At 35.3% G+C, this 16,135-nt stretch overlaps 1 protein-coding gene across 4 annotated transcripts in view; it reads left to right on the top strand.

Moving 5' to 3' along the window:
• Positions 1 to 16,135, top strand: part of Kcnt2 (potassium sodium-activated channel subfamily T member 2) — a 388,623-nt gene that overhangs the window by 254,685 nt on the left and 117,803 nt on the right. For all 4 annotated transcript variants that reach the window (XM_026779913.1, XM_026779914.1, XM_005348456.3 and 1 more), the window contains exon 13: positions 3,984 to 4,092. In XM_026779913.1, coding sequence (XP_026635714.1) covers positions 3,984 to 4,092 — 109 coding nt within the window. The remainder of the gene's footprint in view (positions 1 to 3,983; positions 4,093 to 16,135) is intronic.

Genomic DNA, 16,135 nt, shown 5'->3' on the forward strand with positions numbered 1-16,135 from the left:
AAGCCTTCCTTTTTTGTTTAAACAGAAAAAGGGGAAGTGATGTGGGCTTGTCATATAGCAATCTGTTGATTTCATTGGTTAAGTAATAAACAAACTGCTTGGGCTCACAGCTTAGAACATAGGTGGGTGGAGTAAACAGAACAGAATGCTGGGAGGAAGAGGAAGTGAGGTAAGACACCTCAGACAGAGACTTGACAGCTCTACTGTCTGGAGCAGAGACGCCATGCTCCCGGCTCCCAGGCAGACACATGCAATGAAGCTCCGACCCAGGATGGATGTAGGCTAGAATCTTCCCGGTAAGACCGGTGCTCACAGATTATTAGAGATGGGTTGATCGGGATATCAGAATTAGCCAGTAAGGGCTAGAGCTAAAGAGCCAAGCAGTGTTTAAATGAATACAGTTTCAGTGTAATTATTCCAGGGTATAAGCTAGCCAGGCAGCCGGGGTGCTTGGGACGCAGCCCTGCCGCTCCTATTACTACACTATGGTAGAGCATCCTCTGGGTATGTACCCAGGAGTGATATAGCTGAGTCTTGAGATAAATGTATTCCCAATTTTCAGGAAAGTTGTCATATTAATTTCCAAAATGGTTGTGCGAACTTGCACTCCTACCAGCGGTGGAGAGTGTTACTCAGGTGTAAAAACAATGACAGCACAAAATTTGCTGGCAATGGATGGCAGTAGAAAAGACTATCCTGAGTGTGTTAACCAGAAAGACAAACATAATCAGTGCCTAGGCCAACTGTCATCAGAGAGGCTTTATCCAGCAACTGAAGGAAACAGAGTCCAACAGCCAAGCTTTAGACTGAGCTCTGGGAATCCTGCGGAAGATGGGGAGAAAGGATTGTAGGAACCAGAGAGGTCAAGGACACCACAAAAAAAACCCCCATAGAATCAACTAACGTGTGTGCAAAGTGGTTCATGGAGACTGAATTGCCATCCAGAAAGCCCTCATGGGACTGCATATATGTTACTCTTGTATAGTTTGTTCATCTAGTGGAACTCCGAATAGTGTGAGCAGGGATTGTCTCTGACTCTGGTACCTGTTTTGGGAACCTTTCCTTCCTACTGGGTTGCCTCATCAAGCCTTACTGAAAAAGGAGATGCCTAGTCTAACTGCAACTTGATAGACCATGGCTAGCTGATAACTCAAAGGAGACCAGCCTTTTCTGTTGAAAAACAGAGGATGAAGAGAGGATGAAGGGAGGGGAAGGAGAGGAGAAAGGTAAAACATTGTCAGCATCAGATTAACAGGCTGATCTTTTCATAATTTCTTAGAAGCCAGGTTCATGGTGGCAGGGGGTTGTGGTGGCAAAGAAAAAAGGCTGATTTTATCAGGATGTGTCTCTATGGAGTTGTGTAGGCCCAAGTCTTATTTGAGTGTGGAGTGGTCACTCCTATTGTGTTCTCTGAAAGATATCTGAGATATGGGCAATGCTCTATTTTGCTTTATCCAGCTTGGAAATCCACAATTACTTAGTTGATAACAGCATGCAAATTGATAAGTCTATTGATATGAATGCTGAATTTCTTATGTTTTATCCCAATTTTATTATTTCTACTATTAAAAATTTCAAAGACAATGAAAAATAATTTGTGTTTGTTCAACTTTTTCAGGCAGCTTCTTTTTTTTGTCAAATATTTAGCCGATTTCTTTTTGTATTACTTTATAAATAATACCCTTCAAAATTTCCACTTCCTCCCCTCCTCCCACTCCCCTCCAGCTCCCCCACTCACACTCCCCATTTCTCTCCAATCCTAAGAGAGAGCAGGATACCCTGCCCTGTGGAAAGTGCAAGGCCCTCCCCACTCCATCCATGCTTAAGAAGGTATGTATCCAAATAGAATAAGATCCCAAAAAGCCAGTACATGCAGTAGAGACAAATCCGAATGCCATTATCATTGGCTTCTCAGTCTTCCCCAATTGTCAGCCACATTCAGAGGGTCCAGTTGGCTCATTCTGTCCCAGTCCAGCTGGATTTGGTGAGCATCCATTAGCTCAGGCACACTGTCTCAGTGGGTGGACCAACCCCTAGTGGTCCCGACTTTTTTGCTAGTTCAACTCCTTAGCCATTGGCCAGCTTCTTAATGATCTTGTTATAGACTATTTGTTTCCTTTATTGCAATGATGTATGATTGAAATGTGTCTACATTTTCTACATGAAAATTCTGATTTACCCAGTCCAATTAGATACTGAGGGATACACAGCTTAAATCATTGTAAAATAACATAAAATAAAATAAATTGAAAAATATATTGCTATAAATTTTTTATTATGGTTCTGTTCTATTTGGGTTTAAATTTTGTGTTTCTAATGAAGGAAAACATCATAACTCGATTATTTATAATGTTGTAACCTCAAAATAATTCTATATTAAATAATTGATGTTCATTTGAGAGTCTTTAGTAGTGTTGTTAGTGTTCTCAAGAATTGTGTGTGCTCATGGAGATGCCTGTGTGCCCTGATGCCATCCTGACCTAGTGTTGACCAGCTTTTGTGTAAGTTGCATTCACTGTTTTGTTCAAGCTGCTACAGTCCCAGAGCAGAATAAAATGCATCACTCATAAGTAGCAGATTAAGGAAGCCTGAGGTCAAAGTGCAAGCACATCCAGTGTCTGACTAAAAGTGACTTTTTGGTTCCTAGTAAATGTGTTCTTGGTTAAAGAACAAGTTGTTTGAAGGGTCCTGGGAGGCTTCTAGGTTTTCTTTTATAAAAACTCTACCTTTTCTTTATAAGAATACCATTGATGGGAGGGAACCTAAGGACTTTTTAAAGTCCCATGTCCTGATGAACTCAGAGAATTGAGAAAGCAACATAAATACCCTGGGTTGAGATCACAAAAATAAAGTCAAATAAAAAGTATATATCAGTTACCAAGTACTGACAACAGGCTCTCCTTTCTGTATTGCCATATTCAACATAATATATCTACTTGTATCACACATTGATGGTAGAGGTTATTTTCATTTTCTTTGTCCTAGAAACAACTGATGAATTGAATTTTGTTTATTTCCACTGTCCACTAAGGCAGCTCCTAGTCATCTGTGGCTCTAAATATGTGATGGCTAGTGTATCTAAAGAAATTCATTTACTTTAGTTAAACTTGAACATCAATATAAATCTATTGACTACTAAATGGCAATGCTAACCCACAACATCCATTTCTGGAAACTATCTGGTAATAGGACATCTTATTTTCTATTAATCTGCCCTAAATTTATACAATTGCTTATGTGCAAGATTTTTACACTGAAAATGTATTTGCAATTTGATTTTCATAGCATCCTTACATTTCCAATACATTTTATTCCAACTGTTTCTCATCACTGTACACACACACATATGCACATATACACTGTTGAACATAAGAATAAAATAAATGTTTTAACTTTTACTGTTGTATGAACAATATGATGTTTTCTGCTTGGGTTGTCACTGTAGTTGCTTATTTTGTTTTCTTCAAAGTTTCAAATCAATTTATATGAGAAATTCCTATTGTTTATGTGGGGATTGTCATTATGACTAATACTGTACCCATTCTTTTATGATTCTGGCTATGCTTAATATCATTTAGACACTATTCTCTCAGTCTCTAATGTCCTATCATTTAGTATTACTGACTAAATTAGAAATTAGATCCTATATGTAAATAGTAAGTGTTCTCAAAAAGAAAATTTCAGCTAAACATGGTGGTAAAAGATTGTAATCACAGTTTTGAGATAGAAGTAGGAATATTAGAAGTTCAAATCTATACCCATGTGCATAGTAAGTTTGAATACAGTGTGAAATATAGAAGACACTGAACCAAAACACCAAAACCAAAATCAAGATGATATCAGTAGTTTTCATATTTAAACTTTAACCATAGATGTGACTATCTGACAATTTAATTGCCTTACTATTTTTATTCTGTATTATCAATTTAATACTCTATTGCTAAATTTATTCTTAGGATATTTTGAATATCTTATCATTTCAGGATCATCAAACAATTTTGAGAGCATGGGCTGTGAAAGATTTTGCTCCAAATTGTCCTTTGTATGTTCAGATATTAAAACCTGAAAATAAATTCCACATTAAATTTGCAGGTAAGCTTTGGTCTTTACTGACAGTCTTCAAATTCTTCCATTAAATTCCTCCAGACTCTTTTGCTACTTATTGTTTACATTTATAAAGTGAGTGACAATTCATTAACTCATGGTCCTGAAGGGCAGAAAAGATTCTCTTTTAATTATTTACTTAAAATACAAGAATATCTAAAATGCAATAATATAATATTTGAGATGAATCTTTCTTTTGACATTTAACTTGCTGTTTTTATCACCAGAGTTTACTGTGCATGTTTTTAAGTTTATTTGTATTTTTAAAAGAAGCTGTGAATAAGTTTAATGTTCAGTTCTCTGCTGTATTTATTACTCAAAACACAAATTACCTTAATCTATAGTATATTGCAGTGTGATACATTAATATGCAATCTTTAATTTGAGTTATAGACTTAAAATAATTCAAGCAAAATTTAAATCTTCTGTTTTGTGGCTTTAGAGACACCATTTTAAAAGGATACATTGGCTAGGGAGATCATGCTTTGCATCCTTAGTTAATTGAACAATAAAATTATGTTTAATTATTTTTTCTAAATGCTTTTGTGGGAGAAAGGCACAATTTTGTGTCTGATCAATAATTCACGCACTTTTCTCCGCAATCATAATGGGCATGTTCTGTATTTTGTTTATTTTGTTTTAAGTTACCTCAACAATCAAAGCTTAAATGATTATTAAAATGTAAGTTCTTTAAGCAACATGACACAAGTTATTTTGTACACAATGTGTCCACATAACTTAAATGCTAACTTGTTGGCTTATTATACTGAAATAAACATTATAAATTAATTTTAAATAATAAGAAACTAATGAGGTGGTGTTACCGAGTTAGTTCTACCATGTCCTGACCGTATCACAAATGACTTAATCAGTTGCTTTTCAGAAAATATATATAGGACAATCTAAAACACCGACTCTTTATGCTGTGTATTATTACACTTTGTAAGATATTTAGAAAATACTCATTGCAGGAGGTCTGATTGGAGTGGTCTGAGGTGGTGGTTCCAAGGCTAACAAAGCTGAAAAATAGATATGAGAGTCATTCAAGAAAGATGCCTTTGTGAGGGAAATGGAAAAGTATATGTGAAAAAAACCTCATTAGGGTTTTTCCATAATCCTGTTTGCAGTAAACATTCATATTTTTAATTCCTAATGACAAATTTAAAACAACATATTAGGGTAGCATTAATGAATGAGCAGTAATCAAAATATTAAAGTTTTTAATCTGAAAAGCTCAGGTATGCAAATTACTATTCAGAGTGATGCTTTCCTTTCTTACTGAAAAGTTGCCTCTGTTCCACCATATAGGGTTAATGGTGAGGATTAAAATATATTTGGAAAACTTAACTATCTATTGAACAATAATGGATTTAAATCATCAGGCAATAGCTGCAGGTAGTATGAAAAGCAACCCATAATTTTGAATGTGAGATAATACATACTCAAAGGCTATATCCACTCCTTTGCACTTTCCTTATATGTTCATCAATAATATACTTCCTATAGATTGATCACATGTGTTGAAAGAGTCTATCAGCAAGTCAGGTGCTACAGAAACTATTCTGTTGATTTTCTTTCAGATATTTCACTTGACATTATGATTATAAACCCACCAAGATGAGTCCATTATTTCAAAACTCTCTTCCAAGGGTTCATCTCAATATTTCTTATTTTGACACATGTTGAAATTCTGCTTAATAGTGCTTTAAGATTTTTTATAGTTGAGTTTACAACATTTCAGATAGGAGTCTTTTTATAGTATTAAAGATAAAAGCATTATAGTTTCACTACAATGTCATAAAAATACTAAAGCTGATGTATGAAACTCGCAAATTAGTATAATTCATTTCATATCTCAGCAAGAATTTGAGAAGTAACACACTTTTCATAATAAAATTCAATCAGCATAGATAGTATATTGCTAAAATGATGGTCCCCAAGGGGACAAACTTCATTCCACTAGTATGTGGTCTTTTAGCCTCTGTGCTGCGTGTGAAGATGCTCTGTTTAGCTCCTGTATGAAAGGAAAGAAAGAGGAAATATAAGACCCATCCATCATTGTGCCTGATGGGTATCTCCCAGCAGGTACCCCAAAGTAGTAACTATTCTGTATATATTTTCATATCTCAGATGTCAGGTGGAAATTAACAGTTTCTTTGCTCAAATGAAGAAATGCTAACTTTCTTTTACAATCAATTTTTGAATATTTTTTCGTTTTGGGGTATTTTTGTCAGATTTGTTAGATTAAATTCAAATGATAATTTAGCTTTAGTTATGTTAAATCTATTTTCACTGAGAAAGGTTTTCAGTAATTTTGTATTGTGACAATTGGCACTGAAGCCTATAACACAGATTATTGCAGCATTCTATAAATAAGAGTGATGGAGAATGTGGCTGTGTGACGTCTTTACTTCAAATTTATGCAATAATTCTAGTGAAGCCTCTCCTGATCAATATTCAATCTAACAACATCCATAGAAAATTTATGCCTCCATACTGTTAAAGACCTCAAAAACTACTTCTCTTCAGTTGAAAAACCCTGGTTGGAAAAATGCAAAAATAAAAGTTCAGATATAGACATACAACTACAGAACATTTAGTCATACTGAAATAAATCTCATGCTTGCCTTTTCTGTTTGCATTCCAAACTTATTTAAAAGCCTGGAAACACATGTGCACAGACCAATAGACACAGACAGACAGACAGTCACAGACAACGTACATACTATAAGAGGAATGGGGGGGGGGTGAGAGGGAGTTGCTTGTATTTCCTGCTAGAAAGAAGAAAACCTTGAATGAATTCCAATCAGCTTTACAAACAAACTGCATTCTTTTACTCATGAGCTTCATCTACAAGAAGTTCTTTCTTTCTTAGCTGATGAAGCTACTTGCCTTTTAATTGCAAGGAGGATGAATGTTGTAGGATAATGTTATAGGGATGACCTGAGGTAAGCTTAGGGTAACTATGTAATCCCATTACTCCCAGTAAAATGTTAGATGCTCTGCACACACTCATATCTCTTTTCTTTCTCATTCGATTTTAAGTCAGAGAAAAGATTTCAAACTCAATTAGCTAATGAAATTATGAATTCTCCATAAATTTCATTTTTGATGTATTAAGATATTTTGTATGTAACATAATCTGACTGTAGTTAATGAATGAAAATTACACCCATATTTCTAAGTGTTTACTGAATGAAATGCTTTCTACTTCACAACTACAACAAATCCGAAGTATGAATCATTCACTACAGTTGTGGGAGTTAGCTCTCCACTAATTACAAAGCATAATTACAATAAGAAGTTAGATGTGAACAAAAGTAAATATACATTTAACAGTACTTTTGACAGTGTTATAAGAATGAATTTTTATTAGCATGACTACAGTTGCAAAGACATTATTGTAAATAATGCATGCGTACAACTCTTATGTTATGGAGAAATAATTTGATTTAAAAAATTGAAGATTATATTTCATCTTAAACACTATGTGGATTTTTTTCTTTTTGTGAACCCTTAGATGTTTCAGTACCTCACTTTTGCCCACGCAGAAAAGAGAGTGTGGAACATCTCCAAGCAATATAAATATTGGAAATTAACTTAGCTGTTTCTAAATAGCATATGGTTATGCAGGCTTGACTTTCTCCAAATGGTAAAGTGTGATATTTTCAAGCAGAGTGATTTCTCATTTCCCATGTCACACCCACATAGACATTATCTTAAACTTTGCTTCTGCAACCTGCTTAAAAACACAACGCCTTGAATGTCTGTACTTTCAAAATATAGAACATAAGAACTTTGAAATTCTTGATGTTTCTAGATGGAACACTAACTATTCAACAGAAGGCCATGTTCAGTACTCTCTAGAGAATTTTTTGTTGTTTTGAAAAATTCAGCTTGCACTTTACTGGTTATTAAGTAGCTAAAGTTTTTGTCCAGTCTATATTTTCTGATTCTTAGCAATTTGTTTTATTTGCTTAAACTTTCTATGCATAAATACAGATACACAATGCACATACTACACACAGACAAACATACCCACATGTTCAGATATATGCCTGTTAGACACACATGCTTACACACATATCTACAAAGACACACATGCACAGGTATCCATATATAAACACACATAAACAAATACACATAAATCCATGTATGAACACAATAGACTCATACTTTAGCAAGATTCTCCAGAGAAGAAGGTTGTTCAACTTCATAGAGCTATACTAACAATTTTAATTATGAACATATTAATAATGATACTATTTATCTAGTTCATATTCATGGTTTTAATATTTGCAATACACTCTTAATTCTACATTTTAAAATTCAGTATTTTCTGAACATTTCTTGTAAAGTTTGTTAAATACTTTAAATTTAAATACCTTTAACTTTAGATATGTTAACTATTGTACAGAACTCATGTACACCCTCAGTTTTCTACAGATTATAAATTTCATATCTCATATACCATGCCATGTTTTGTCTAAAAAATAAGTTATGATTATATATGTTTTTAATTAAAATATATTCCAGGATATCATTTTTTAAAAATGAGAGCATTTTCTTTTCATCTTTGTGGCCTTTGCAATTTTGATAAATGTTATTATACATTAGCCATCCCTCTAACTAAGTTTTTTAACACCTGAATAAATTGGTCTTGCAAAATAGGTTTATCAGGAAGTGTTTTTGTAGGCCACTTATAATTTAATTAACTTATTGCGCTTTTATAATTCCTTTCTTACAAATTTTAAATGTTTGTATAATTCTCAAACACTCAAACTCTCATGAGGTTCCGTGCAGAGTAAAATATTTTGTCACATTTGGAAATTTTCCAGTGTATTCTGTTCAGGGCTGAACTGCAGTCTTCAGTTGTTGACTCCATTCTTTTGTTCACATGCTTTGTAAAGAGTAGTTACTTGTTCTTTCTTTCTTCTTTATTTACTTGTTCAAAATGCATCTGGGATCCCTTGTAAGACAAATCTGTTGTCTCCACTAATTATAAGTGTGCACAGCATAATTGATAAGTGTGCAGGGTGTGCTCTGTATTTGGAAGAAAATATAATTCATTTTCAACATACTCTAAAATTATGAGTGAGGTAAGATGTCAGGAAACTGTTTCTAGTCACCATCTCTTTGGAGATTTAAATCTATCATGTCTCCATCTATATGCTTTAGCTTCTGTGGCTAGTTCTTGATGATTTCTTCACATTTTCTTTTTGCCCCAGGAAAACTCTTCTGGGTAAACAAACAGGACGTGACAGATATTATGAGATGTTTTATTAACGCATTACTGATTGTCTTGGGCAGTCTTATCATTCTTCAAAGACACTTAAAATTTTGCCTTAGTAATTATCATTTACTAATGAATGGGAATTTTTATGGAAGCAATGAGAGGTTAACAACAGTCAAAGGAAAGCACATACAATTTAAACTAGATAAAAAACCTCACTCCAGGGAATATGGAGTGAAGTGGCAAGGTTAAAAAGCACTCCTGGGAGCGATTTTTAGGAATCTATTATGGCTATTCAGGTGAAAGATGCTGAGAAATTTAATTGAGGTTGTGAAAATAGAAAGAGAGATTGAGGACAGATTCATAAACCATTTCATTTATTTCTTCATTGATTGTGAGAACTGAGGAGAGTGGGGAAGCATTGTTTTTTCTTTGCAACTATAAGGTTTTAAATCTTCACAGTTGATAAGATATCTAACATATCTATTTGCTAGTTGATTAATAGCTGTTTCAGTGTCTCTACATTAGGTTCTGTGAATCTGCTGTGCTTCATCTATTGATGGATTGTGCAGTGCCTGACTCCCTGTGTGTTTTCACTGCATTAAACAGAAAACATAGAACTCTAATAAGGATATTTAGAGTTAATAGTATATAATTCCATGCTATGTAATACAAGACATTTCAAAATGTATTAAGTAGCTTCTGTCTGGATGCACACGTTCAAAGAAGTTTCTTGTTGAAATATGCATGGAAGAATTCTAAAAGAATCCATAAGTAAGGCAAGGAAAACTGAAAAATAAATATCTTGTATATTTTTTGGATGTTAGTTTTTTACTCCATAAAGAGAAAAATCTGTGAAAACAACCAAGAATAAGCAGTACTATCCCCAGAACTCAAGGAGGTCAGGGAGAATTTCACACTCAGAGACTTGATGGAAGGGACACTGGACATTTGGTAAGAGATGTGCCCAGAAACACTGAACGATACTTATAGTGAAGTTACTCTAAATTGATTTGTTTTATTTTTGCTTTGAGATGTATTAAAATACTATTCTAATGTTAATTTAAAATACTATGAATTAATTTTCCTTTAGTTTCATAGTTTCTCATGAGTGGTTATCTGAGATAACTAATCAAGACTGAGCAGTGGAATCATCTCATCTAAGGATAGACTTCATTTTCACTGTGAGCACTTGTTAGAAGGTAGTGGTTCTTGACTGATCTAGAACTGGGGATTCTTCTTCTAGAAGTAATATTCCATTCTCCACCATGTGGTCCATTTTAAAGATTTTAATTTGCTTCCTCAAGACCACATGGTGACATCTATTGTAGCTTTAGCTCTTTAAAACTAGGGACTGGCAGCACCTTTTTAAGGTTCAATTTGTTCATTTAACTGAAAGATAAATAACTTACCTTTGGTGTATAAATGTGCACCACGATAATACACTCAGTGTCTGCTCTCAAGGATATTAGATAATATGTGCATATTAGAGGACCAGAATTTTTAATATCATATACTAATTCTATCAATCAATGAAGTGTCATTGCAGAGATCAAAAGTTAATAAACAACAATTAAAAGTCAAGGCTTCAAGTTATCTCATGGACTCCACCAAAATAATTGACTACATTTTCAAAGAATAAAAATTAAATATAAATAAGTTATAAAGTAATATTCAAATAATTAGTATGAAGTACTGTTGCCCACACAAGAAGAACTTTTATACTTATTTCTCCAGCACTGTGGTGAACAGAGACACAGGTTAGGGCCAACAGCCTATCTTTGGGTTCAGGAACAGACTCTATCTCAAAGGAAAATGGTGGCGTGATAGTTCGAGATACTTGACATCTTTTGGCTTGCATAGGTGTGGAAATCTGCAAATATGTGTTTATATACCACTCACACTTACACATACGCATGGACCCATACAGGAGCAAATTATAATCTTACTCTTCATATGAACCAATGTGAAAAAATATTCCACAAATAAATATAAAATCATACGTATGAGCATGAACATAAAAGAATACATTTTGACCAAATGATGTTTATTGCTCTAATGCAAGAAACTAAAATAATTAAAAATCAGATCAAATTTACCTCTTTACTATATTAAGATGGAAAATAAACTACATATAACAATCTGAGTTAATGTCTGTCTTTGTGGTTAAGGTGTGTTTCTTGTAAGCAGCAGAATGGTGGACCCTGCTTTTTTATCCAATCTCTTAGCCTGTGCCTTTTTATAGGTGAATTGAGACCATTGATATTAAGTGATATTAATGACCAGTGATTGTTAACTCTGGTTATTTATTTATTTATTTTGGTGGTAGAGTTTGTGTATTTCCCTTCTTTGGGATGTGCTTGTAGAGGGTTGTTAGATGTCTAAGTTATTGTGGTTATTGTTGGGTTCCTTGGGTGGTGATTTTCCTTCTATTACTTTCTGTAAGGCTGGGTTTGTGGCTACGTATTGTTTAAATTTGTTTTTATCCTGGAATATTTTGTTTTCTCCATTGATGGTGACAGAAAGCTTGGCTGGCTATAGTAGTCTGGGCTTGCATCCATGGTCTCTTAGTTTCTGCAGCACATCTATCCAAGACCTTCTGGATTTCAATTGTTTCCATAGAGAAGTCAGGTGTAATTCTGATAGGTTTACCTTTATGTTACTTGACCTTTTCCTTTGCTGCTCTTAATATTCTATTTTTATTCTGTATGTTTTGTGTTTTGATTATTATATGGCAAGGAGATGTTTTTCTTTGATCCAGTCTGTTTGGTGTTCTGTATGCTTCTTGTACCTTCATAGGAATATCCTTCTTTAGGTTGTGAATGTTTTCTTCTATAATTTTGTTGAATATATTTTCTTCTGAACTGTAATTCTTCTCTTCTTCTACCCCTATCATTCTTAAGTTTAGTCTTTTCATAGTGTCCCAGATTTCCTGGCTGTTTTGTGTTAAGAATTTGTTGGATTTGCTGTTTCCTTTGATCAATGAGTTTATTTTTTCTATAGTATCTTCAGCGTCTGATAGTCTTTCTTCTATCTCTTGTATTCTGTTGGTAATACTTGTCTCTGTAGTCCTGGTTTGTTTACCCAGATTGTCCATATTCAGCCATCCCTCGGTTTGTGTTTTCTTCATTACTTCCATTTCAGTTTTCAAGTTTTGCACTGTTTCCATTACCCGTTTGATTGCTTTTTCTTCGTTCGTTTCCTAAGGTATCCTCGAGGGATTTATTCATTTCTTCAAACTTTTTGTTATTCTTCTCATCCATTTCTTTAAGGGAGTTTTTCACATCCTGTTTAAGGGACTCTATTACTTTCATAATGTTACCTTTAAAGTCTATTTCTTCTACTTCTTCTGGATTAGGTTGTTCAAGTCCTCCTGTTGTATGTTCACTGGATTCTGGTGTTATCATGTTGTTTTCCAGATTGTTGGAGGAATTCTTACATTGGTGCCTGCCCATCTCTTCCTTCAAGTTTTTTTAAGAGAGTCTTGGCGACTTGATCGGGTCTTTGCTGTGGCTACCTGTGTACTTGGGTGTTTTTCTTGGTCTGCCTTCTCTTAGGTCCCCTCAGCACTGGAGTCTCTCAGATCCTCTCCACCCTGGAGTAGGCTGTGGTGGTGGATCTAAGGACCCGGCAGATAGAAAGAAGTGCTGTGGGGGCGGGCAAGCTTGGACGGGGTGAGTGGAGAAAGGCAGTAGCCAGAGACAAGGCCCGCTGAATGGTCGGAAAGTTTAGGGGCTTGGGGGTGCCTGTGCTCCATTCCCATGGTGTCCGACCAGCTGGTAGGGCACTCACATATTCCTCCTGAGGGATGGAACTTCTGGTACAGGGTCAGGCCACTTGCTGCCCAGGTACCTCGCAGACAAAAGGGCGGGCTTTCTGGGTGCAAGCTCAGAGGGACAAAGAAACTCCTGCAGCAGTTGCCCTCACCACTTTGCCCCCAGACTCTCAGCTCAGAAGCAGGCTGAGTTAGGGGATCCCATGACCCCACAGATGGAAAGGGGTGCTTGGAGGGCAAGCTGGGATAGGGATAAGAAGAGAAAGGCAGTAGCCAGAAAGAAGCCCCACTGAATGGTCAGAAAGTTTAGGGGATTGGGCAATGCAGTCTTCTTTTAAGTCTAGTACAGAACATTTGTTGTGTTTTCAACTTTAAATTATATTTTGGAAACCATTAGAGTTACATAATTTATGTAAACCTAAATAGACCATTTGTTCAGAAAAATCTACATTTCTTTCTATTAAAAATTAATTTCTGAGACTTAAGCTAAAAATGCATGTGATTGAAAATGCACCATTTAGACTTCAAATCCATGTCCCCCTTACAGTCTCATTTAAACACTTAAGATCTTATGAGATCTGAACTCAGTATCACATCTTTTTCTTGTCCTTTCTATTTCATTTAACATAGTCTAAATGATTTTTTGACTTCATCAAGGCTCCTGATACAGTGTTTTGCAGAAGGTGTCTCAGAGACACGTTTCACTTCACAAATATTTCCTGGCTATTATTGATTATGATAAATGTCATAAACATACACACACACACACACACACACACACACACACACACACACACACACGATGTTGGAGTCAGGCCTTCAGAGCTTTTATGGCAACTGAATATTGCCAAGATTCTATCCTCATCATTAGTAAACTGTCTCCTCAGAAAACATCTAGAACAGTTTGCATTGTATGAGAATCATAGATGAATCTCTATTAAATTAACTGGGATTTGCATCAAACTTGTACTAATCTCATTATGTTGCCTGGCTATTCAAATTTCAAGCAAAAACAACCCAGTTTTTTTTTTAATCACATGAACCTGGAATACATAGACTTGAACACATTCTCAATAGAGATAGTTTATCCTCCTGGTTCCCTTATATTTTGCCTAAGCATCTACAGTCTGTCACTTTGTTTAGACAACATTTTATGTGATTTTTAAATTTTTCTCTCTATGTAGTACAAGCACAATTCCATATCTGTAGACCCCCTTTTCTCCCTCCTGTCACACTGGATTAGAGCCGTCTCCTCAGGCATATCAAGAAGGTCCAGCCTATTGTGGACTAGTTTTCTTCATCAAATCACCGGCTGCTCTTGCAGTTACCACTCATATTTCACTGACTTTCTAATTCCTAGTAACATGGGAAAGTATACAAAGAAATGTTTTAACTATGCATTCAAAGTATGAATTTGTTTTACTCTAATGTTTTCTTATATGTTTTCAATTATAGTTAAAGGAGTTCTGCTCATTACCTGTAGTAATATGAGTGGCGGGGCTGCGTCCCCAGCATCCCGGCCGCCCGCACGGCTAGCTTTACCCGAAATAATTACACAGACATTGTATTCATTTAAATACTGCTTGGCCATTTCTATCTAGCCTCTTCTAGGCTAACTCTCGCACCTGGACTAGCCCATCTCTAATAATCTGCTGTAGCCCACAAGGTGGCTTACCAGGGAGATTCTAGCCTATGTCCATCCTGGGTCAGAGCTTCATCATGTGTGCCTCAGAGAGCAGAGCTCTCACCTCTGCCCGCAAGAGTGGAGCATCGTGTCTCTGAGCTCACTTCCTCTTCCTCCCAGAGTTCTGTTCTGTTTACTCCTCCCACCTGTTTTAACCTATCAGGGCAAGCAGTTTCTTTATTAAATTAACCAATGACCTTCCTCCATCAATTACCCTGTTGGATCACATTGATTCAAAACATTTACAAAGTATTTTTTTTTCCTTGATCTTCAGATTTTGATTTCTTTTCTTTTTTTTTTGGTTTTTAGAGACAGGGTTTCTCTGTTGTTTTGGAGCCTGTCCTGGAACTAGCTCTTGTAGACCAGGCTGGTCTCGAACTCACAGATATCACCTGCCTCTGCCTCCCGAGTGCTGGGATTAAAGGCGTGTGCCACCATCGCCTGGCGATCTTCAGATTTTGTAGTTGGCTTTTATGAACAAGTACATATCTTTTAACCCTCTAATTTGACTACTGCAAAAATTACTTTTATTGGTTTTCTTTTCCTTTCTACTATTTTATCCTTAACTGTTCTTAGAATTTTGGTTTACAACAGTTATTTAATGATTTTTTCTTTATTTCATTAGGGCATACAAAATATCCATTATAAAATCTTTTGGGAACATTTGCTACATATTTATTTATGTGTTATAAACTCCTCCATGAGATCTTTCAAAATATCTTTGATTCTGACACTTAAACAACCTTATTTCAGTTGCAATTGCTATTGAAAATAATAAAATTAATTTCAAGAGCACATAAAATGATATTCCTCCCAATCATTCAGTACATGGTAAGTGTCTGGGAAACTTAATGGTCATGCTTATATCATTCCCATTTAATAGCAGATGGTGCTAATGACCATCATACAAGGAGTTTTACCTGTCATATGCGTAAAATGAAGAATAACTGCTAAGCTTAGCTATCTCTTTGAATGTTTGATTGGTTAGATTTAAAGCTACTTAGAATTCTGTGTAGTTTGTAGCAGTAGTTTTAGTCAGTTTCAAATAAATTGAGTTATATTGTCCTTCTCAATATCTGATTTCATACCTGAACAGTTTAACATATACTTTGTAATAGAATTTTGTGATATTTAAAAATATGTGTGTTTATGTACATATGTATGTATACATATATACAATAGATCAGCTCCACTGTCTCAGTGGGTGGGTGCACACCTCATGGTCCCGACTTCTTTGCTCATTTTCTCCCTCCTTCTGCTCCTCATTGGAACCTTGGGAGCTCAGTCCAGTGCTCCAGTGTGGGTCTCTGTCTCTATCTCCATCCATCACCAGATGAAG

The sequence above is a fragment of the Microtus ochrogaster genome, chromosome 6 (assembly GCF_000317375.1).
Source record: "Microtus ochrogaster isolate Prairie Vole_2 chromosome 6, MicOch1.0, whole genome shotgun sequence".
Taxonomy (NCBI): domain Eukaryota; kingdom Metazoa; phylum Chordata; class Mammalia; order Rodentia; family Cricetidae; genus Microtus; species Microtus ochrogaster.